The 22,027-nt window shown below is 49.6% G+C and overlaps 2 protein-coding genes across 5 annotated transcripts; both read right to left on the minus strand.

Moving 5' to 3' along the window:
- Positions 1-17: 17 nt before the first annotated feature.
- CYREN (cell cycle regulator of NHEJ) lies at positions 18-1,117 on the minus strand. The gene is made up of 3 exons (XM_075428736.1): positions 981-1,117; positions 823-889; positions 18-536 (listed from the first exon to the last, which is right to left on the minus strand). Exons 1-3 carry the CDS (start codon positions 1,106-1,108, stop codon positions 306-308), a joined length of 426 nt encoding a protein of 141 aa, XP_075284851.1. The 5' UTR covers positions 1,109-1,117; the 3' UTR covers positions 18-305.
- Positions 1,118-2,696: 1,579 nt separating this feature from the next.
- Positions 2,697-21,928, minus strand: WDR91 (WD repeat domain 91). 4 transcript variants are annotated; one of them, XM_075428270.1, is made up of 16 exons: positions 21,771-21,928; positions 19,860-20,039; positions 18,256-18,463; positions 17,328-17,410; positions 15,032-15,156; positions 12,890-13,067; positions 12,453-12,611; positions 12,185-12,262; positions 10,176-10,375; positions 9,583-9,733; positions 7,576-7,670; positions 7,082-7,250; positions 6,164-6,272; positions 5,196-5,308; positions 4,243-4,440; positions 2,697-3,335 (listed from the first exon to the last, which is right to left on the minus strand). In XM_075428270.1, exons 1-16 carry the CDS (start codon positions 21,891-21,893, stop codon positions 3,171-3,173), a joined length of 2,334 nt encoding a protein of 777 aa, XP_075284385.1. In that variant the 5' UTR covers positions 21,894-21,928; the 3' UTR covers positions 2,697-3,170. The 4 variants fall into 4 exon arrangements, with proteins under 4 accessions (XP_075284385.1, XP_075284388.1, XP_075284386.1 ...); XM_075428273.1 differs by lacking the exon at positions 21,771-21,928 and adding an exon at positions 21,232-21,417; XM_075428271.1 differs by lacking the exon at positions 12,185-12,262.
- Between the last annotated feature and the right edge of the window lie 99 nt (positions 21,929-22,027).

The following is a 22,027-nucleotide window of genomic DNA, read 5'->3' on the forward strand; positions in this document are numbered from 1 at the left end:
TCAAAGGGAGACTCGCAGAAACCCAGATACCCTCTTTAATCTGTCCATGCTCTGAGATGCCAAACGGAAATTAACATAACCTAATCTGAAGCCACACTTCACTGAACCCAGCGCACACTGGGAGAAGCGAGTGCCCCCTTCTTTTTCCCCCACAGCCTTCATGGGCCACCCACCAGCTCCACGGGCCACCAACGCGGCAGCGATGCGGCCGCTCCAGGCCCCCCTCCCGCCATCCCCGGTGCTGCGGGAGGGGACATCCTCCCCACGGTCCCCTTCGCTCCGGGGAAGCCAGTGGGGAGGCAACATCAGCTGAAGAAGATCTCCCTGACGTATTTCAGAACGTCGTCCTCGGAGTCCTCCCAGCCTGTCCTCTGGCCGTCGGCACCGGCGCCAGCGTCGGGAGGGGACGGGAGAGCCGGGCTGCGGTCGCTGCCTCCCGCCGTGCCGGCTGCGCTCCCGGGACCCTCGCTCGGTGCCGCCCGGGGCTCCCGCGCCCCGTCGCTCCCGGACCGGGCATTCTCCTCACGCTGCAGGTTCTGACCGAAAGGAAAACAACCGGACCCGGCTGCGCACCGCTCCGCCCCGGCGGCTCCTCACGGGGCAGGCGGGACACCCCTCGCCGGTCCCCAGCTCCGCCCGGGGCGGCAGCCGGGGGGGCCCCGCCGGTCTCCGGGAAGGGGAGGAGGGGACCGGGCAACCCGGGCGGCTCCCCCAGAGCCGCCTCCTGCAGAGGGATCGCCCCCTGCCCGCGCCCCGCAGTCCGCCCGCCCGCGCTCGGGTACGGCCGGGGCCGCGTCCCCGCCGCCGGGGAGCGGGGCTCACCTCGGCCAGGACGGCCAGGGCCGCGTCCACCAGCTCCGCCTCGTTCATGCAGTGCACCGCCGCCGCCCTGGGCGCCGCCGGGAGACCCTCAGCGCCGGCGGAGCGCGGGCAGAGCCCCCCGGGCCCTCCCGCCGCTCCCCCCGCCCCGGCGGCGCTACCTGGGCCCTGCCGCCGCCCGCCGCCGCCGCCGCCCCCGCCCGGCCTCGGGAGGTGCCGCCGCCGCCCGCGCGTCCCCCGCCGCCCCCATCCAGGCCGGGAGCTGCCGCCGCCGCGCGCCCGCCGCCATTGCCCGCGCGGCAGCACCCCCCTGCGGCGTGGGGCGGTGCGGCCCCGCCCCCGGCGGGAGGCCCGGGGATGGCCCCGCCCTCGCCGTGACCCGGGGCTGGCCCCGCCCCCGGCGGGAGGCCCGGGGCCGGGCCCGGCCGCGCAGCACGGCGGGGGCGGTGGCGCCTCCGGCGCAGCGCTCTCCCGTCGCGCCTCGCCAGACAGCCGGGCACCCGGCGCTCGGTCGGGCGGGGAGGGGCGCCGGCGGCGGGAGAGCCCGGCGGCGGGGCGAGGCGGGCAGCAGCCGCCGCCGAACAGAGCACAGCCATCCAGCGCGAGGGAGGGTTTTCTTTCCCTTCCGTTTTATAACTCCCACAGTCGGGGGACTGCTGCCTCCACCCGGGCAGCGGGGCCGGAGGCGGAGCCCTCGTTCCGCCGAGAACGGAGGCCACTCTGCCACCGGCACAGCGACAGCCGCCTACCCCGTACCGTTAGCCCATGCGGTGCCTGTGGAGGAGGAGGAGGAGAAGTGTTGTGCTGGCGTTTAGGAAACGCTGCAGGAAATCAGCGCAGACGTAGGAGAGGGGCCAAGGCGAAAGATGAAAAAGTAACATGGGTTTGGAGAGGCGAGGCGAGAAGGAGGTGCTTAAGAAAAGATGTTGAGTTTGTGTGGGTCATTATCACCTATAGAAAATGTTCAGTGGTATGGAATGGCTATCAGACCATTTCGTGTGAAGGTTACCTGAAACTACGTTGGAAGTGTATTCAACTAATGTAAAACAAGTTACAAAACCAGGAACCTGCAGGACCTTCTGGCCGCGTCTTCTGGGATTGTGGCTATCGCAGGGCTGGAAGAACGCCTGCAACGGTAAGGAAGTAACACAGCGGAGCAAGGCTTCGCTTTCTGCGTGTCCTGGTTCAGCTGTGATAAAGTTCATTTTCTTCCCTGTAGCTGCTGTGGTTTGGATTTAGTATGAGAAGAATGTTGATAATACAGTGGTGTTTTTAGTTGTTGCTAAGACATGAAGGATTTTTTTCAGTTTCCCAGGTTCATCTAATGCCAAGGAACAACAGTACTGTAAGCTGCCAACAAAGGCCAAGCACATAAGCAGCAGAAAGCTCCGTGGTGATGTGTACGCAGACGAAATCTGGCTGCTCAGCAGTCCATTCAAAGACTATGCCATACCTGAGCACAGCACGTGCCCGATGCTGTGGAGGTGCGGGGGGAGAGACAGCTCCAGTGACAGAGAGCACTCGACACGGCCAGACTGGTTCTGGCCCTCCCTCCTCCTGTCCGCCATCAGGTAGCTGCTACGCATTACGTAGCTTCTGAACTCCAACACAGGCATTTCAAAAAGTCTGACTCAGGATCTCTCCTCCGGTTGCTTTCAGAGAGAGCAAGGGAACACCATACATCCGGACAAACACAACCGTTTCTGTTCCCGGATGTCTCGCACTCGTTCCCCCTGGTGTGCGGGTGTCAGTGCTGGAAGCACCTGGGGAAACCACAAGGGTCTTTTCTCCATTGAGGAGATTTTCTTGGCGCATCACTGCCCCTGCCACCCTCCGTGTTCTCCAGCAACAGCTGAACAGAGCACAGAAATCCAGTGCAAGGGAAGATTCTCTTTTTATGGAAAAAAAAAAAAAAAGAAACATACAAAAAAGAAAGCACAACAAGTGCTATACTGAAAGAATACTCTGGTTTCACAACCGCCTTTCCAGTTTGAGCCATATTATCACCATGCACCGCGTTGCCGCACGCATGCCTCCTCCAGCCTCACCTTCTGCAGAACCCCTGACTTGGTCCCAGCAGCCTTCCAGCCATGTTCTACTCAGGACTCCCTAACAGAGGGAGAGCAGCTGCCACAGCGGGTCCGTGGAGACTTATTTCTCAGTGCCGCCACTGATGGGGTCACACACTGGCATTGTACTGCACAGTGGTTTGGCAAATGTATTTAATGTCTGTCAAAAGCTACAATGAGAAGAGGGACTGTGCTTTGCCTTCTCTCCCGTGCAGTTTGTTCCTGTGGAGCTAACACTGTTTTTGTCACATCTGTTGTTCTTTCCCTTCACCACTCTCCAGGTTAAGACTTTTGAGCCAGTAAGGTTGTTAATTTAATCTTCCCATCCATAGAGGCAGTGAGGCAGGTCCCGCAGTCCATGGCCGTGCTCCAGTCGACTGTGACAACAGGAGCGCGGTGTCCTCCCAGGGAAAGGCAGCTCTCCAGAACATTTTCCTCACCATTTAACTAAAAGAAGGAAAGCATAAGATTTTAAGGAGGCAAGTTTCTGCAATGGGGGCAGTGCACCGACAGGAAATCCCAAAGCCTACTACAGATTCCGTATCCCTACCAGCATATATAATTAAGCAGAAAATCAGAGAGATACTGAGATATGTAGCACACATGAGGAAACAAATTTCCAGTCTCACGACAGAAGCACGTGTTCTCAAGCAGCCCAGCTTCTGACATCAGCTGAGCCGCAGTAATTGAAGGCGGCAGACTAAGAGCACACACTGATGAGGAGCACATAAACCTAAGCCATAGCTCATGTTAGTGTAGGTGCTCGGAATGCCCCAGATGCAAAGTAAATATTCCATTTAATCTGCTGTGCAATGTCTTACACTGATGGGTATTGACTCAGAAGAGGCAGGCAAGGGGCATGCGATCAGTGACCGCTTGTTGCTGTGGCACAGAAATTTGGGTACTTGGAACCATTCAGCCTTACCCTTCATTTCATTTCAGTACACAGTAAGAGGAGAGAATCAGGCTGGGACTACCTAATGTCAGCAAGCACACAAGGCAACAATCAACAATCACACATTTTGCATTGAACTGGCATGCATCAGTGTGTTAAAAAAAACATTAAGACTTTGTCCTAGGCGAATCGGGCGCTAAGGAAAACTGCTGCAGCTAAGCTTAAAGAACAAGCAGCACACATACTCTAGCTACACACAGAGGGCCAAATGCTTACAGAGGGTTCCAACGCTTGCTAAACACCACACACTGCTAAAACGCACACTGTATGAAACTGAGCAGCAACTTTCACAGAGCAGGGATGGGTAGGTGCTGCTTGAGAACTTCCAGTGGCTGCTGTTGCAGCAACAAGAGCTTGTATGGATGTGCAACAGCAATCCCAGTCACTGCTTAGGCTTACCTTAAAAATTACTCCCCCAGTTGAAGAACATGTCAACATATAGTTGCCTTCAGAGTCAAAAGCAAAAAGCCTTCCTCGTGGCAACTGGACTTGCTTGTAGCCACTATATCCAGACAGAACAAAAGGACCTGTAGCTTCGCTGGGAAGATCATAGTCAGACACCTTCAAGCCACTTTTGTGAATATTCCACTGAATAAACTAGAATGACAAAAAGAGATGACAAAAGCCTGTAGTTAAATTGATTGGAATGAAAACAGAGGGGCCATTTGTCATTTTTTAGGCAAAGTGGCTATTTCCCACAAACAGAAGATGGCATTTTCCTATCTATATCTAAGTGGCTATATTTATAAAACACAGGCTGCAAAGCCTGTAAGAGTGCCTACTATCCAGGCAAACATACGCCCTACCTTCCACGAGCACTGCTGCCTACGTGTCCTTCCACATTGCTTGCAGGATCCTGGTGAGAATTCCCTTAACTCTCATCAGTCAAGGATCCACAGCTTTAGGCAGTCTCCCTCCCCGAGTCACACTTCTACTGCTGAACACTGTGGAACTGCAGAGATTGAAGCCTTTATTACAAGCAAAAGGGAGCTGCTGACAAGGGAACTTATGCAAAGTGGTCAAGGATCTTCTCACTGGTGAATCCCAGATTGCACGTGTGGTGCTCTCAAGGGCACAGAAAGGTCATCTGCACATGGACTCCTTAGGAAAGGGATGTCACCAGAAGTAGGACTTGCAGACAAGGTCCGTGACAGCTCCAGCTGCTAATACGCTTTCGAGCCACTCTCTCTGCAGAGATTGCATGCAGCAGGGTGATGCTGCGCACCTAAGATTACAGATAGCGGCACATGGAGCCTGCAGATACTGAGGGTATTTTTACTGCTATCCCCACCGTATCAAGACCCCAGAAGGCATCTCACTGCCCAGTGACCAGTAGGTCACCCAGCGCCTACCTTGCCATCCTCGCCTATGCTGTAGACTGTGTTCTCATCGTAGCTGAACTCAACAGAGTAGACTTCTCCATCGTGTGCCTTCCAGCTCATGGCGCACTCGTGCTGCTGCATATCTGAGGGGAGAACCAGTACTGAACACTCCTTGCACTCGCATAGAGCTGAGGTGAAGAGAGAGGCACTTCATGTTCGTAAGGTCTCTGCCCCAGCCCTCTAAACCAGCCTGGGGAAGCCCAATCCAATCCCAGCACCCTGTGCTTACTCTCCACCATGTGGCTTTTACACTGGCCACAAAAATCATTGCCTGTCACTATTCACCTCTTCCTCCAGCTTCACAGGGCTGCTCACATGCTCACTGTCAACTGCAGGCATTCTGCATCCAAGTCCCACTGCCACCTTTCTTCTTCTCCTCCCCTTGCAATCCTGTTCACCCTCACAGCTGCTGCCAGCTTTGTCCTCCCACAGGCTGGGGACCGCAGCCTCCAGCTCAGCACCCAGGCCAGAAGCAGATCCCTCATTCACAGCGAAGGGGACCCAAACTGCCTTTATCACAAGGACAGGTTGAAGATGACAAAACCTGAGAAACAGAAATTTTTCAGGGAATAAGGACCGATGGGAAGCCCTTGCCTTCAACTGTAAGGTCACACCTTAACTCTTTTCCTCAAGATTCAGCCTCTGACAGTGGTACTGCTATATGGCACAGCCAAGACCACACAGCTGAAGGGCAAGTGAATTCTGCTCCTCAGCAGGAGGGAAACAACAAACCCAGCAGCACTAACAGGATCTGCAGCCAATGTACCCCAGAGAAAGGTTATGTCAATTCACTCCTGAGAGCTACTGTGGAGGAGAGAAAATAGCTTCTGCCTTGGTGTTCAGGATGTCCCACAGCTGCCTCCTTGCTGGCAGAAGGGTGCTAGGGGCAGCTGACTGGGGACACCGATGGGCCACCTCACTGCCCAATTTCAACATACCAAAGAGACGAACTATCCCATCTGCAGCCCCAGTGACCAGCAGGTTGCCATTGTGGTTGAAGGCTGTGCAGTTAATAGCAATGGGCTCAGGCTCCAGGGAGAACTGCAGCTGGAAGGGAAAGTCTGCATTAATGCCAAGAAACAGAGCTGGGGGCGCTGAGGAGCTGATCTCCACGGAAGGGAGGAAAGACAGTATCTAGTAGCCAGAATTCCTCCAGTTTGGAGCCCTACATCTCTCATGACTACAGACTTCAAGGTTGGCAGCTGCATTTTACTGTGACACTAAACCAACAACTGGCCTCAGCCAGGCCACAGCTTTCTTGGCCACGGGCTCAAGGCTGCAAAGCTAGATTCTGGCAGGCATTAGCTTGAGTATGTTGCTTTCTCCTACACGTCAGGGACAGCATTCCTTAAAGGCAAAGGTGAGGGATGGGATGAGGATTCCCTGCCAGTATCTGACCCATCTAAATCGAAACAACGGAGACGATCACATGAGATGAAACCTCTGAAAGAAGCACTTCACTTAAGAACAGGGAAGGCAGCGGAAATAGTGGTGGAGAAAACCCTTCAATACAGCACAACTGGAGAAAGCCCGAGTAAGACATTATTTAACCCACTTTGGACATTTCCAGTCATAAACTGTGCAAGCAGGATAGAAACAAGGCTATGGACTATTTTGAAGAATCCTTCAAAAAAACCAACACAACAACAACAAAAAAACCCCCCACCCAAACCCAGCAGCCACTTACACTATTCATATTTATCCTGCATGTGATAGATGGAAAAGGAGGAAGGGGGAAAAAGAAGGGTGTTGAAAAGAAAGTCAGCATAATTTAGAAAGACGGCTCCTACACACTGAAACAGAAGAGCCCCATTCTCAGCAAGCACACTGAGAAAGGAAAAAACCACAGCAAGTACCTGCTGCTTCATCGTTTTAGTGTCCCACAGTAGCAGCTTCCCAGGAGCTTGGTTCATGCTTTTGCCCCCAGAGCTGACTGCCGAGAAGTCCATGTGGGAGACGGTGCTCTGGGCTGCCGCAGAACAGACAAAGGAGGCGCCGCTTGGGCTGCAGGCAAGTGATAGGATCCTGAAACACAGAAAACAGTCCAAATTGTGTCTCTCCAGCTACTGCCTCAAGCACAACACTTGACTATGAGCTCTCCCATTAAGACCCTGCAAGACAGGGTGCACTGTAAAGGAGGGCAGGATTCGTGTGCTTAGACAGATTTTAAGCATCTCCTGATTAGCTAAACAGTTTTATGTTGCTCAGACAGGAACTGCCCGCTGGATGAAGGCTACATAGTCCTGCAGTTGCAGGAAAGCAGTAGGAACATCGAGACTTCACCTACCTTTTCACAGTCAAAGCCAGTAACACTTACACTTATATATAAAAATCAGTATTCCAGAGTTACCTGGGCATGTCTTCATCAATGCTGATTTCACAGAGATTCTTCTTCGCTTCTGTGTCATAGAGACGAACCGTCCCAACCCCACTGCCAAGCAATAGCTTGAAACCAGCAAGGAGGAGATAGAAGGAGTATGAGTGATTACAATGATGCTGTCCAACAACCAGCAGGTTTTTTACTTACGCATTCAGATTAAACATCACTTCACTAGGGTACATCTTGTCTTTCTATGCATATCACAGTAGGTAGGACTACCCCAGAGTCACAGAAGTCAGAGTAAAAGCACTGCTTTCCAGTGAGAAAAAGATCTGATAGGCACCAAGATGGAGTAAAAGCCACTTTTCTAGAGTGTGACTCAACATTATAGGATGCAAAACACACGTGGAGTCTCAATAATCTAGGGGAGTAAAACAGAATTAACAATCTAAGTTTATGAGAAAATCCAGTAGAATCACAGAATAGTTTGGGTTGGAATCAACCTTAAAGATCATCTAGTTCCAAACTCCTCCCCGCCATGGGCAGGGACACCTTCCACTAGACCAGGATGCTCAAAGCCCTGTCCAACCTGGCCTTGAACACTTCCAGCGAGAGGGCATCCATGACTTCTCTGGGCAACCTGGTCCTGTGCCTCACTATCCTCATAGCACAGAATTCCTTTCTTATATCTAATCTAAGCCTACCCTATTTCAGTTTAAAGCCATCACCCCTTGTCCTATCACTACATGCCCTTGTAAAAAGTCCCTCTCCAGCTTTCTTGTAGGTCCCCTTCAGCTACTGGAAGGCTGCTACAAGGTCTCCCCAGAGCCTCCTCTTGTCCAGGCTGCACAACCCCAACTCTCTCAGCCTGTCCTCACAGGAGAAGTGTTCCATCCCTCTGATCCTTTTTGTGGCCCTCCTCTGGACCCACTCCATCAGGTCCATGTCTAGAAGCCAAAATGAAGTCATTCAGGACTCACACATGCTTCATCAATGTTGCTACAATTTAAATCAAAAGTAAAACCATAGACAGATGCATTATCACAGAAAATGAAGCAAGCCAGATCCTTCTCACTTCAGAGCCTGATTTGCTGCTGAAACCCCATATATTTCAGAAAGAAGAATCTTTTTATCAGCAAGCAGGAAATAAACTCCACAAAGCAGAAGAAATTTCAGAACAACTGCATCGACAGCTTCCTTTCTAAGAGCAAAAGAAAGAAAGAGACAAGCTGTAGTACCAGCTCTTCACAGGTGGCATTCTGGGGTTAGCAGTAACACATGGTCAGTGCCAGAATGTGAACAATGTTCCCTCAGTTGTAGGCCTGCCTTCTCACATAGCCCTGTCTCTTCAAAGGAGGACACGGACACTAGCAACAGCTCTAGGACTCAGAATAATGCATATAATTTAAGGCTCCTCTCAAGCAACAGAACTAACAAAAAAGTGCTATAGGAAACATTTAAACTGCCACGATATTTAAACGAGCCTCGAAGTCCTTACACACACACCAACCCCCAAGTCACAGGCACCAGTATAAAACTGGCTATGAAGCCCTTTTTGCACCTGCAGAAGTAGAATGCCAACACCACACCCCTGCTCCTCAGCCCTGCTCTCGTTTCTCTGCTTCTGCTTCAGCGTGCAAGTAAAGCTCCACAGCTCCCTGAGCTGGGTTCCCATGGGCTGTTGTACCAGGTTGCCTCTGCCAGGCTTTACAGGTGGCTGCCTGCTCTAACTGGGGAGAGGCACTTCTCTTAAAGCAGTGACTTCTACCCTGCAGCTGTACCCACACTGCAGCTTGGGAACTGCTGTCTAGAGCAACTGGTGGTGAATTCCTTGCTCAACACACAGAGTGCACTCCCGACTCTACTTTCTCTTAGACCCTACAGGTTTCAGTTCCCCACGTCCCACTAAAGTGCAAACTAACTGTTGCCCTGATCTTACCCACAATACAGCTGTCTAGAAGTTAATGTGCAACACGTAGCAACACAGCCCCAAATCATCTGCTGTGACTCTTGAGCCATCACATGCAGACTACTCACCAGCCGATCACGCTTGGTCGCCCATTCCAGAGACAGCAACGGAGATTTGGAAATGGATGAAGCTTTAGTTTGCATTATGGGGTTAAAAGACCAGACTTTGATGACCCCGTCCACATCCAAGCTGGCCACTCTCCGTCCAGAACAATCAACCCTATGTGCAGAAGGAAACTGATTGGATATTTTTCTCCCTGAAGTTCTCCGATGCAAGCAGATACTCCAGTAACCCTTCCTCTCCTGGCCACACACCAACTGCTTCTGCAGGAATCAGAACTTCCCTGCACCACTTCCTGTTCCGTCGACAGGAACTGGCACAGTGAAGCACACCAAGCTCCACACGCAAAGCACAATGCCCTTAATACCATCTTGCTTTCCCAGGCAGTTTCCTCCTGACTGGCACCTCCCAATCACAAAGATCTGTCCATTCTCACTGCACACGCTACAGGCTATTTTCAATCACACCAACTCGACTGTCCTACAACCAAGAGCACATGCACGATGTGCTGGACAGAAGAGAGGCTAGGAGAAAGAGGCCAGACACAGCTGGTCCTCTACAGAGGCTTCTACAAGAAAGTCCTCTTCTGCCAGTTCGTTACCTGCAGTACATGATGGATGAATGGTGCTCCCCATACTCCTCCTGGCTCAGGACGATGAAAGGCTGCTCCTGCCGGACCCCCACAGCCTCTGCACTGCTGGTAGGCATTCTGGTTGCAGTCTCTGCTTGCTCAGCATGCAGGTCTGAACATGGCTCTGTCTCCACTGTGCTAATATCTGTTTTCTTCTCAGCACTTTGGCCCTGAAGGAAGAAATCCTTTGTGAAATCCAAGGAACAGCAGCTCCACATCAAGCTCTTCAGACAACCCAGCCTGCTGGGAGGAAAAAACCAAGAAGCTGCACTGAAATAGAAGCATTGTCAGTTCAGCATCCCTTCTGCCAGGGACCTTTCCAAGCACAAGGGCAGTGTGTTGCACAGTTGCAACATTTAATCTGGCTTCTTTGGTTGTAGAGTTCCTTATATCCCCCTCCATGTGCCCAGCCATACACTTCCCTGTAAGCATTAAAGGAACCACATCATCTCTGTTTGGCATACCTCAGCTGACATCAGAGGCCCATTTTGATGCCATCAGAGTTCAGACTCTCAAGCAAATCAACATATTTCAAGGAATTAATTCTTGCATTCAGCAATATAAGTTAAGTCTGTATAATATGCAGTTCAGTAAACCTGCACAAAAACTTGTGTTGGATGGCAAGCCCCAGTGGATGGATGGATTATCCTCATCCGCCAGAAATTTAGTCTCTGTGCACTGGGTCAACCACTGCAGCCAACTGACTGATGACAACAGTGGAGTCAACATAGGAGTTCAAAAGTTTAAAACCCAATTGGCAGGGCAGACAGAACAAATGGAAGTTTAGGAGGTGAAGGCATCTGAATGATCAGCACTGCAGCACACAGAAGTGTGTGAAAGCAGCTTAGTCTTCTCTTGCCACCAGAAGCTGAACAAGAAGTAGTTATAGCACGTAAGCCAGTAAAACATCTGCAAGCATTGCTTTGCTAAACCATCCTCTGAAGATGAAGTGTCCCCAAAAGGAATTAGTATTGATGGTTTTGAATCCCTGTTCCCTAACACATCCTTGCCTTACTTATAGTAGCTTTCACATCTCGAGCAATGGGCAAAACACTGCATAATCAAATCATCTGAAAGCACAACACTGGAAAAGATCAGGAAATAAATCCAAGAATGCCCCTCTGTGTTGATTAATGTGGAGAGATAACAACCAATGAATGACACTCATGGGAAAGAAACAGTGCCACCTTTCAGCCTCCTTTCTGCTTACATACATTGAGAACAACAGAAAGCTAAATAGTATCAGCTTCCCTTAGAGCACCAGAAGCAACTTTTACAGAGACAGGAAAACACTGCCTTAACCTGGAACATCACAGAAAAAGAGAAGTCAATAGATACTTACTGGGAAACTGGACTTTGCAATTTTCTGACCAATGTTTCATGAAAGTATTTCAGATGAGCCATAAAGAAAAAAGTTCTCTTGTAGCCTTGAATGCTCAGTGGTGGAGTAACATCTCCTCTCTAAAGCAGCACTCTCCCACGCAGAACAGCCACACATACGGGCTGGCAGGCAACAGTCCCTCAGCCCTGTCTCTCCCCCAAGGCAAGGTGTCTCACACAGCAAAACCAGACATGGCTCAGATGCTGCCATCACTCCTCCTGTGCCCTATCCTTTGACCAGGTGGCTGCTGAAAGCCAGACAACACACAGGTGAACAGAAGCAGTCCACTCAGCTTCAGCAGTTAAAATCCAGGACATGGTTTTATTATTTCAATAGATTAGAAAGGAGGCAGAACTGCAACACAGAGTGCATAAAACTCCAAAAAGCAAATGCTGTTATGAAGGATATTTCTGCTCCTATCCAGGAAAACTTTCTATCAATTTTTTGTGTGTCCCACACAGAGTCTGCACAAACCACCATAAGAACCCACAGGAGAAAACTCACTTGGGCTGGATGGGTGAGCCAAGCCCATTGCCACTAAGTAATGGGGATTACAACAAAATATTTGAACATAATCATTAAGGTGGATGAAACATACCCTTGCCAGGACCAGGCTGTTGAAAAGATGATGACAAAAGACAACTCTTCTTCCATTTGAAATGTCAATACTGATTTCCTTCCAGAGACACAAATAAACAGAGTGTGGAAGGAGTTGATTAACTACAGAGATTAACCTTTGATACAGTTAGATCTGAGTAGCAATTCTGAAGCTTAACGGGAACACTTGCACTTGTTTTACCACCTAGCACAACAAACTACAGAAATACCAGCCCTCCGCTTCCCAGCCCTGCAGCATTGCCCGATACCTGGAAGGTCCCTTTCGACAGCAGTTCCTTCCTTTCCCTCCCATGCTCTTGCAAGCGCTTCTGCCGCTGCTGCAGGGAACTCGACTCGCCTGCTACTAACCCACTGAAGTGGCTCTTCCCGTCCTTACTGCTCACTGTTCCGTCTTTTCCTTTGGCACTCTGGAAGGCAGAGGAATGATTTGGCAAAGTTACACTTGTGCTAGGCTGCAGAACAAAAAGCAAAAGAATAGGCAAAGAAACGAAGCACTTGCAAGGGCTCCACAAGCCCCCAGACAACAGCAGCTGTTCCTGTGCTGCATTCAGGCCCAGCATACGCTTGCAAGACAGGAAAGGACATTTGATTTTTTCAGGTGGAAGTAAAAGCTTGGAGCAGTGCTGAGCTGTAAGTTGACTCCTTGGATGTGGAGCACCTTTCAATGACCACAATTGAGAATTACCTGGTGATTCGTTGGTTCTTTCTTCCCTAGCAGCATACTGGCACTCTGCGTTGGAGAAGCCCCACCTGGATGGGCTTGTCTGGAAGGGCCCTTTTTACTCTGAGAGAGAAAAGATGACAGAAAGCCTCCCCGGGACTGAAGAGAATGTGCCATGCTCCTCTGGCTGCAGGTCATATCACTAATTAGAAAAAAAACCAACAAAACAAAACAAACAAACACCAAACAGAATATGAAAGTGTAGCCAGACAACCTGATCAAAGACCACCCAACAAGCAAAGTGCCAGCTGCCTGAACCACTGGAGGACAGATGTTCCTTTACAAGCCGATGGACCACTATGCATTAAAAAACTCTCTTAAAAACACCCTGTTAGTGCCTGCAGCAGATCATTATAATTACTGCAACCAAAGCTCACTTCTCAGAGATACCATTGAGACAGCGGGCCCAGCTGCTGCTGAATCCCCTGTAGGGCCACTGCCAACTCCTTCCACTCCATCTGGTTAGTTTAGAAAGACCCTAAGGGAAAGGCAGGGAAATGAGGATTTCCAGAGAACCTATTCAGCTGGGATTCCCAATTCAAGGCATAAAAGCAACCTACTTTGAGAGGCATTCAGTATCCACTGTTTCACTGAACACCCTTAGATACTCAGCAAGTCATGTTCAGCAATTTTAAAGCACAGGCCCTCAGTATCGCAAAAACTGGACCCAAAGAAAATAAGAAAGTTTAGGTCCATTTCTATGATTACATACACCTCCCTTCTCAGCCCACAACATCAAGAGCAGCAGCTGCTTCCCAGAACATGGGAAGTGTCTGACCTCACTCTGCTACAGCTTCCTCTGAGAGCAGGGCAGCACCAGGGGGAGCAGAATGCAGTCACCTTCAGTGTGTCTGTCCTTTCTTCTAGGAAAGAGCTGTTCAACCAAAGCTGGGCTTTGGGTTGAGCAGACACATGGAAAAACCAACCAGAACTGGACCCCATACTAAGAGACAAGTTACACACACAAGAAATGTCACTTCTAAGGCAAGTTTTTCAAATAAAAGTGGAAAAAAATAAATATGGGAATAAATTATCCCATCCCTCACATCCCTCTCCCCGATGTATGCAGATGAACATCAAGGCTTTCCATGCCAAAAAAAATTAAAAAATCCCTCTCAAATTAAACTCTTAGCCTGTTCTGTGCAGAGAGTGCACAGAATTTATCAAGATAGTTCACCAGACACTTAAGTCTACTTAATCAGAAAACTTCTAGACTAAAACAAAGACTTCATGTGTGTTCTCTGCTACAATTTACCTTTGTCACTGTCAGCAGCATAATATGATCAATCCCCCTCCTGTCTGAATGGAAGTGAAAGAAGCACATGGGAAAGTCAAAGCCCTAGCAGTGTTATTAATGCCTTGCGGCTAAGCTACGTCTGCTTTCAGATCCTTTTAAACCAAGGAAAAAAAAAAATTTCAACAGAATGCATTCAAACACACAGATCTGCTTTGCATGACTGTGTACTGGGAGAAAAATAGGAGTTCAAGTAATAATTAAACAAGGTGTATCACTGTGCATGTTGCCTAATTTCCACAGATAGGAATACAACAGAGGTAGCCACAAAACACATTAACTGCAGCAAGTTTATGGGGAATTGTGTGCATAACTGCGCCTCACATAAGAGAAACTCATTTTTCCTTGACTTTGCAAAAGCAAGAAAGCACCTCTGTGTAACAATGACCCCTTTGGGTCATACAGTAACAGTGTCTACAAAACAACACAGGGCACGGCAGGCATTAAAGTGGAATCTCTTGACTAAAGGAGTCAAGAGACAATCCACTTCATTTGAGCAATACTTCAGGGTGTTGCACTGCTACCAGAGCCCTGGCTGCCCAGAAGACCTTGGTGTAATGCTGGGAGCGGAGCACACTTCCATGTGTGCTCGGGTTCTCATCCATTGGCAAGGATCTCTCTCCCAAGTGGCAGGAGGGATGCCCATCATGAATTCCGCCATGAGACCCTCTTAGCTCACCAGAATTTCTGCCTGGATGTCTTTCTGCATTGATTCCCTGGGCAGGGAACAAGGAAAATAACCCCCCAGGAGCCTCCCTGACCCAATAAAAGCAGCAGAGCCTGTCCCCAGCTCCTCCCCTGCAGGCACTCACAGCTCAGAGTCCCCTAGTCGATCCATGTTGGCCACATATGCAGGCAACTTGTGATGCACAACTGCTTGTTCCACCTCCAGTTCATCTTTCTTCATGCGGGAGGACTCAGCCTGCAAAGCAAATAGCTACAACAAGAGAAGAAAGCGACGTCAGCAGAGGATCACCGAGATTCACTTCCTCCCCACTTGCCGAAGTGTTTACTGCTTTTTATTTCAGCAGCCCTAGAAGGTGTGGAGGGAAGAAAGCCACTCTGACTGGCCGAGCGCCACATTAGTCCAAGCAGACGAAACAATCAGTACGTTACACACATGAAACTGGAGCCTACTTAAAACCCTTCACTCCTCTCCTTGGGCTGTTACTGTAAGGACAACTAACGATGCTGGGAAACGAGAGCTGGCCAGGGCAGAGCTGATCAGCCACTCCATGCAGGCAGTTCAAGGCCACGGCAACGCATGTGAGCAGCAGTAGAGATGCATGGGCTCCGAGCCCAGAAGGTAATCTTCTTCCCACAGTCAAGGCTTCGTGAGCTGGCATAGCACCAACGCCATCAGGTGACCCTGAAATCCAGCTCCACACCCTGCCCAGCTCTCTCCCAAGCATGACGGTGAGATTTATCTCCACGTTACAGAGGAAGAGATGTTTTTCTTTTTCCCCTCTTAGCAGAGAGGAACCTCAGGACACAGCTTTTTGTGACGGATGTGGCTTATGCTTGTGACTCGTGTTCAGATGAAGAGTTCCTCAGGCTTTTCTGTTTCCGCACATGTTTTTCAGATGTAATTCTTCTATTTTCCTTTTATCATAGTATTTAAGAAAAGAAATTACAAGAAGAAAAAGGAGCTTTAGAAATCCAGCTTGCTATTCATGCATTTGCATTGTTTCAACAGCGAAAACAGAATCACTACTTAATTTCAAGTAGTATCAAATTCAATATTTCTTCACATCATTTTTTATTTAAACCTCTATTCTATAGGTAGCTGCTTCCTTTTCTGACCTGAGCAGTCCTCTAAAAAGGAAAATCTAGTTTTTACCTCTGCCTGTTTGCCAGAGAACACTTATGCAGTCTGTAAGTGATATTGATCAACATACCACAAACAAAAAACAGCTTTAATTTGACTAAAAGTACAGAATACAAAATTGGAGGAAATAAAAAAGCTGTTTCAAAACACACCTTCTGCTTCTGTCCCTATTCACTGACCATCTCTGCAGAACCCTCCTGTCAAAGTTCGTCTGATCCACTGACTCCATACAGTACACAGTGACAAAACTCACTTTTCTTTTGCAAAAAAGCCTCCTTTTTGAAATTAATTATTCTGTTTTACTTCAACACTTTAAGCACAAATGAACAATGTTGATCAGCTACCAAAACAATTGAAACAGGAAGCATGACATACAACATAGTGTTTCAGAACACAGAAGGTAAAGAACAAAACTTTACTGAAGTATTCACACAGAGAGAGCTTTTACTTGGTATGTTTGAGGAAGTGAAACTGAAGTGCTGCTTACAGAAACAAGGCTTCCCACTTGTACATGACCATCCACATGTGATCTGTAGCTTAGAGAGTTCCTAAACTGCAGATTTCCCAAATCTCTCTAATAGAAAATTATACTGGGAAAGGACCAAACAGTGTTGCATATTCTTACGCCCTCTCTCTAAGCACCTGCTGATGATACTGTCAAAAACAAGACATGGAGCTGGGCAACATTTTGTCTGGTCAGCCCCTCTTACAGTTTACTGTAAGGTCCAGAGTTGCGAAGCAGACATTTGCAACACTTTTATTAGTTAATCTAAATTGCTTTAAGTGCACTTCAACCAGGGTGAAGTGGCCATTTCAGAAGTAACAGTTTCTGCCTCTTTGCCAGAAGTTACTGCCTGCTTCTATCGCTTCATCAGCTAAAATCTGGAAGTGACTGGATGCTATTCACAAGTTTCCATGCAAAGTCAGCCATATATGCCCTTAACCTGCCACTAGTTTCAGTTTGTCTTAACTTTGCAGTATAGCAGGAAAGCAGTTTACACAGCATCCAGCCACCTGCCACATAGCACAGGGAGAGGGACAGTCACCTACGGCAGAGGGACAGTAATACCCTGAATAGACATTTCACAATATGATCAAGTCTTCAGTTTGTTGGAGACAGTTGGAAGATAAATCAAAATAACAAAGGACTTCTACAAGAATCTGCCTTGGAATAACCACACTGAAATGAACAGTTACAACTTTCTTGAATGGATAAAACCAGTTTTACAGAACTCACAGCTCCCTACAAACAGCAACTAAAGAGTGACTTCAGTTCTGACCTTATGCCGCAACGATTCATTTTCTTCTTGTATAAGACTGCTCCTGAGACATTCAGCTTCAAAGTTCAAAATGACTGGAACTGGTGAGGAATGTTAAAGAAAACCAAGGCAAGAACTTGCATGCACTGGCTTCATCCTAAGTGCCAGCACTTCGTACTGGCCATTCGTCTGTAAGACAGCAAAGCTGCCCAGTCTGCACTACTAGCAAGAAGCACGAGCAAGGCCAGAAGACTAGCAACAGCTTAGTCACCTAAGCCAACTTTGTGCTTTCTTTGTACTTGGCTGTTGCACAAACTATTTCCCATAGGCTTTGCACGGGTTTTTAGATTCTTCCTTTTTACATGTCAGAAGTAGAGGACAAGACAGGTTATGTTACTGCATTAGTGTACACCAAAGAAACAGTTCAAGATGAGCTGTATTCCAGCTACAGTGTACACCTGCCCACCAGCAAACAAACAAGGTCAGAACTCAGTAGCGTGGGACAAGAGCTATTATTTCTGCCAACATGGAAGTGCCCTAGTGAGCTGCCACTAGACAATGTTGTGAATGTCTGTACCCAGAGAAGGGTCTAGCAGGAGATGCTAGTTCAGTTATGGACTAGGGCACAAGGTTGCATGGCTGGTTTGTGCAATGCCGAGCAAAGAGGAAAAGCATTCAGAACAAGATGTGCACAAGATTTCTAGTCACGAGCATAGGGATGAGGTCAGCATTAGCAACAACCACAATTGTTTGTGCCCAGGGAATATAATGTATCATCAGATAATTGAACAATAATCATTTCAACATCCTCTGATAAACATCAGCTTCCTTGGCTCTAAAAAAATCACCTGAAAGCAGCAAGTTCTGTAATACCACGTGGCACCACTGTTAATAGTACACATAACACCAGGGCATGGGAGATTTAACTATCAGTAGCAAAAAAGGATATGCATGCACTGAAATAAGACACTCAGGAAGTTGTGCAGAGACACGATAAACGTGTCTGCCCACTGGCGTGAGAAATAGGTGGCAAAGGTAGGGTTGGAGTCTGGGGCAGGGAGGAAGGGCAGGACAAACCAATCCTTCCACTCTGCCTGGTTCTGGAGCTCTGAGGCCTGCTTGAGGAAAAACTCCTGTGCCTTGTCATTGCGGCCGGCCTGAAACACAGCAAGAAGAACAGGGCTCATGCTTCCATCCATGCCACCACGTGGGTTCTAGGAATACTTGTTCTGTGTTACAAACACACTAACAAGTACTTTCACTATCCAACAAAGCAAGTGGTTAGAGTTAACACAGTCATCTAGGAACAAAAGAATCTCAAACATGCTAGGAAAAGCTCACAAATGCACTTAATCCGACCTTCCTTCTAGTCACCACGGTCTTGTTTAAAGGCTGAGGAGAATCAAGCTAATCACTTCTACTGATTTCCAGCTAAACCAGTGCCGTTTGTAAGCATTTATACACAGGACCAAAGTATATTTCAAATTACTGAAGTCTACAGCAGACGTAGCCTGAAAAGATTTCCATCTGATACATTATGCAGACAGGATTTTGACTCCTCCACCAACACCCATCATTTAAGATTTTCAGTCAGGGAATGGAATCAAGGAGAAAACATTGCTTCTCAATGGTGAGAAATGAAACATGAATTCCTGGCAGGTATTTGTCTACTCTGTTTGCCAAAGCCCACCCTGGGTAATATATTCTATTGACTTTCCTAGGGATTCAACAAGATAAATCTCTGTGCCATTTTAAGCTCATTTTCTGTTCTATTCAAAGCAAACAAAAAACATTCACTCCTTTTCTCTCCCTCACTACCTTGTACAGATTTCAAGTCCACTTCTCCCCCCTCTTATGAACTAGAACTCAACTTCACGTCACCTTTTTTTCTTCTGGACCCTCGAACTTGCTTGATACTTTAATAACTGTGGTGCCTGGAAGGACCGGCCGAGTCCTGCCAGCAGGTTAGAGCGGAAGGAATACAGACAACCCCGGCTGTTGATCCCCAGCACTGCAGTAAGGCCCTGCCCTGCACTGCTGCTGCCTGCTCAGTTGTTCCTTGTTCTGCATTGGAGCATTAACTGCTCCCGCCTACATACACGCGCTTGTGGCTTTTTTTCCTCCCCGTTTCTTCAACTCATGAAGATTGTTCTGAGCACTGCTCTTGTCCTTCTCTGTCCTCATGGCAATGCCACACGACGAGGTGTTTAGGAACCTTGTGATCTCTCCCAGTATCTAAGTTATTAACAGAAGCCAAGTAGGACTGAGCTCGCAGTACAGCCATCCTGTCTGAGGGGGACCTGCCTTCATGTCCAAGTGTGAATATCTTGCTCCCAGGCGAGAGGGAAATACAGTTGGCTGAGCTTCCCTCTCCTGCTTACAAGCTTGTCATGTGAGCCCGCGTCAGACTCCTTACTACACTCCTGATACATGACACACAAATTGCTTGTCCCTCACCCTTGTGAGCCTCTGACAAGCCTGGTGGGTATTTCATTGCTCTGGTTTCAGAGAAAAGTATCTTTTTAAAACAGCAACCTAAAAATCAAACACTACCTGAACAGTATGGACGAGGTAGTATCGGAATAAGCTGGTTTTCAGCTTGTTCACTGTTGGCCGGTACACATCTTCCAAGCGGCTGAAAAGGCGTCGGTCCAGATAACTCCAGTAATCCCGCAGGGCGGCCAGATCGTAGCTCTGAACAAACTGCTGCAGCTGGTCCACTATCTTATCCACCTAAAGAGGGCAAAACAGGGAAGACTGTGGTCACGTGAGGGCTCTTCCGGCACAAGAGACTTTCTGTAACTTAATGCTGAGAATCTTTAACTGCACAAATAGTACTACAATCCAGTACTTATGCATTAGCTATTTTCCTGAGCCTCGAAACACTGCATTTTGTACTAGCATTCTTCCACTCTGCACCACCTTTCAAAAAAAAAAAAAAAAAAACAAAAAAGAGAAAGAAACATGAAAGAACATAGCTAAACAGATTTTGACAAAAAGATCACATTTTTCCAAGCGCAGTTGGTAAGGTTTTTTGCAAGTAAGCAAAATATTTCCACTTCTTTTAAAAGTCAGTTGATAATGAAGAAACAAGAATAGTGTGATTAAATGCTGAAAGCTCAAGTGCAGTGCCTGGAAAAATAGTATTATTTATAGACTAACAGCAAAAAAACAACCCCTCTGTGTTTAGGCAACAAAGAGGAAGAAAGATCTGCTGTACTGTAATCTCTGAAACATCTTCGTCTTCAATAACGCCATCTACTAACAAGGCAGCCATAAAAGTTTGCAACAATTTTTTTGTCATTACGTCTCTGAAAAACATTTCTGCAACATGAATAAGGCAGAACAGCGGTATGGGAAGAGATTTTTAGTTCAGTGATTTCTGATGGCCAAGATGGGCATGAGGAAAAAAAAAAAATCTGCACCCCATACAGTATTCAATTACCAAAGCTGTTTTAATACGTGGTTTGCTCCCTCCTAGTCAGTTAATGTCTTAGGACATCATCCAGCCTCCGTTTCTGTGGCTTCCGACAGATAAAGCAAACAGAAGTCTGTAACCTCAGCAGTCACACCTTAATTTTGCCTTGGACAGCGTTATCCCAATCGAACCAGCTGTTTGCTGACCTCTAAACGTTAGCGGAGCGCTGGGTGTTTTAAACACAAAAGCTACATCGTTCCTCAACGATAGAGGCAGCGGTTGTACTGCTGGTTAAAGAAAAACCTGCCCGTCCCAACGCGACATCCCGCGCCCAGCACCGCCGCTGCGGGAGCGCGAAGCTGGCGCCAAGGACTGAGACGGCGCTTCCGAGGCCGGCGAGTTCTGCGCCGTTTCCAGCTGTCCGCCAAGGCCGCCGGCGCTGAAAACACCCCAGCCAAGAGCGGGGCTGTACAGCCGCTGGATAAAACAGCAACAACAACAACAAACCTCGTGGCTGAGACAGGACCCAGGCAAAGAGCCGTCCCCGCGCTCTCCCGGCGGGAAGCCGAGAACCCCCGGCGGGTGACGGCTCGGATCCAGGGCCCGCAGGCGGCGGAGTCGGAGGGGCCGCGCAGACCGCCGGCGCCGGGCGGCTGGCCGGGAACCGCGGGCCCTACCCGGGCAGCCGGGGGAGGATGGAGCCCGCCGCCCCCCCCCGCGCCGACACCGCTCCCGCAGCCCAGCGGGAGGAGAGCCTTCCGCCGGCTCAACCCGCCCTGCCGGGAGGCTCCGCGCACGCCCGCGGCCCCCGCCACCGGGATGCGGGGTTCCCGGCTGCGCGGCCGGCCGGGGCTGGGCCCCGGCGCGGCGAGGGCGGCGAGCTCCTTCCGCGGGGAAGCGCGGGGGCTCCGAGAGCTGCCCGCCGCCGCCCGGCCCCGGGACCGAGCGGGCGGAGGGGCGCCCGCGGCCTGCCCGGGGACCGCGTCCTCCCCGGGGGGACCCGCGCCCAGCGCCCCGCCAGGGAGGGGGACGCGGCCGCCGCTCACCCGGAAGCCCTTCTCCCGGTCCGCCTTGATCTCCGCATCCAGCTGCTTCAGGGCAGCGGTAAAGCCGCGGAACAGCAGGTACTCCCGCACCAGCTCGTCCGTCCGCTCCGCCGCCGCCGCCATGGGGGACCCGCGGCGCCGCCGGCTCCGCCCGCCCACGGGCGGGGCGGGGGGAGCCCGACCCCGAGGGAAATGGCCCGGCCCAGCTCCAGCAGGACTACAGCTCCCAGCATGCCCGGCCGCGCCCGCCCAGCGCA

The sequence above is a fragment of the Opisthocomus hoazin genome, chromosome 8 (assembly GCF_030867145.1).
Source record: "Opisthocomus hoazin isolate bOpiHoa1 chromosome 8, bOpiHoa1.hap1, whole genome shotgun sequence".
NCBI lineage: Eukaryota > Metazoa > Chordata > Aves > Opisthocomiformes > Opisthocomidae > Opisthocomus > Opisthocomus hoazin.

Coding starts and splice junctions, on each gene's coding strand:
- CYREN (XM_075428736.1), bottom strand. CDS start 1,108: ATGGCGGCGGGCGCGCGGCGGCGGCAGCTCCCGGCCTGGATGGGGGCG. Junction 890..980: donor CGGGCGGCGGCAGGGCCCAG/GTAGCGCCGCCG, acceptor GGCGGCGCCCAG/GGCGGCGGCGGTGCACTGCA. Junction 537..822: donor CCCTGGCCGTCCTGGCCGAG/GTGAGCCCCGCT, acceptor CCTTTCGGTCAG/AACCTGCAGCGTGAGGAGAA.
- WDR91 (XM_075428270.1), bottom strand. CDS start 21,893: ATGGCGGCGGCGGCGGAGCGGACGGACGAGCTGGTGCGGGAGTACCTG. Junction 15,157..17,327: donor ATGAATCGTTGCGGCATAAG/GTCAGAACTGAA, acceptor CTCTTGTTGTAG/CTATTTGCTTTGCAGGCTGA. Junction 12,612..12,889: donor AAGAACCAACGAATCACCAG/GTAATTCTCAAT, acceptor TCTGCCTTCCAG/AGTGCCAAAGGAAAAGACGG.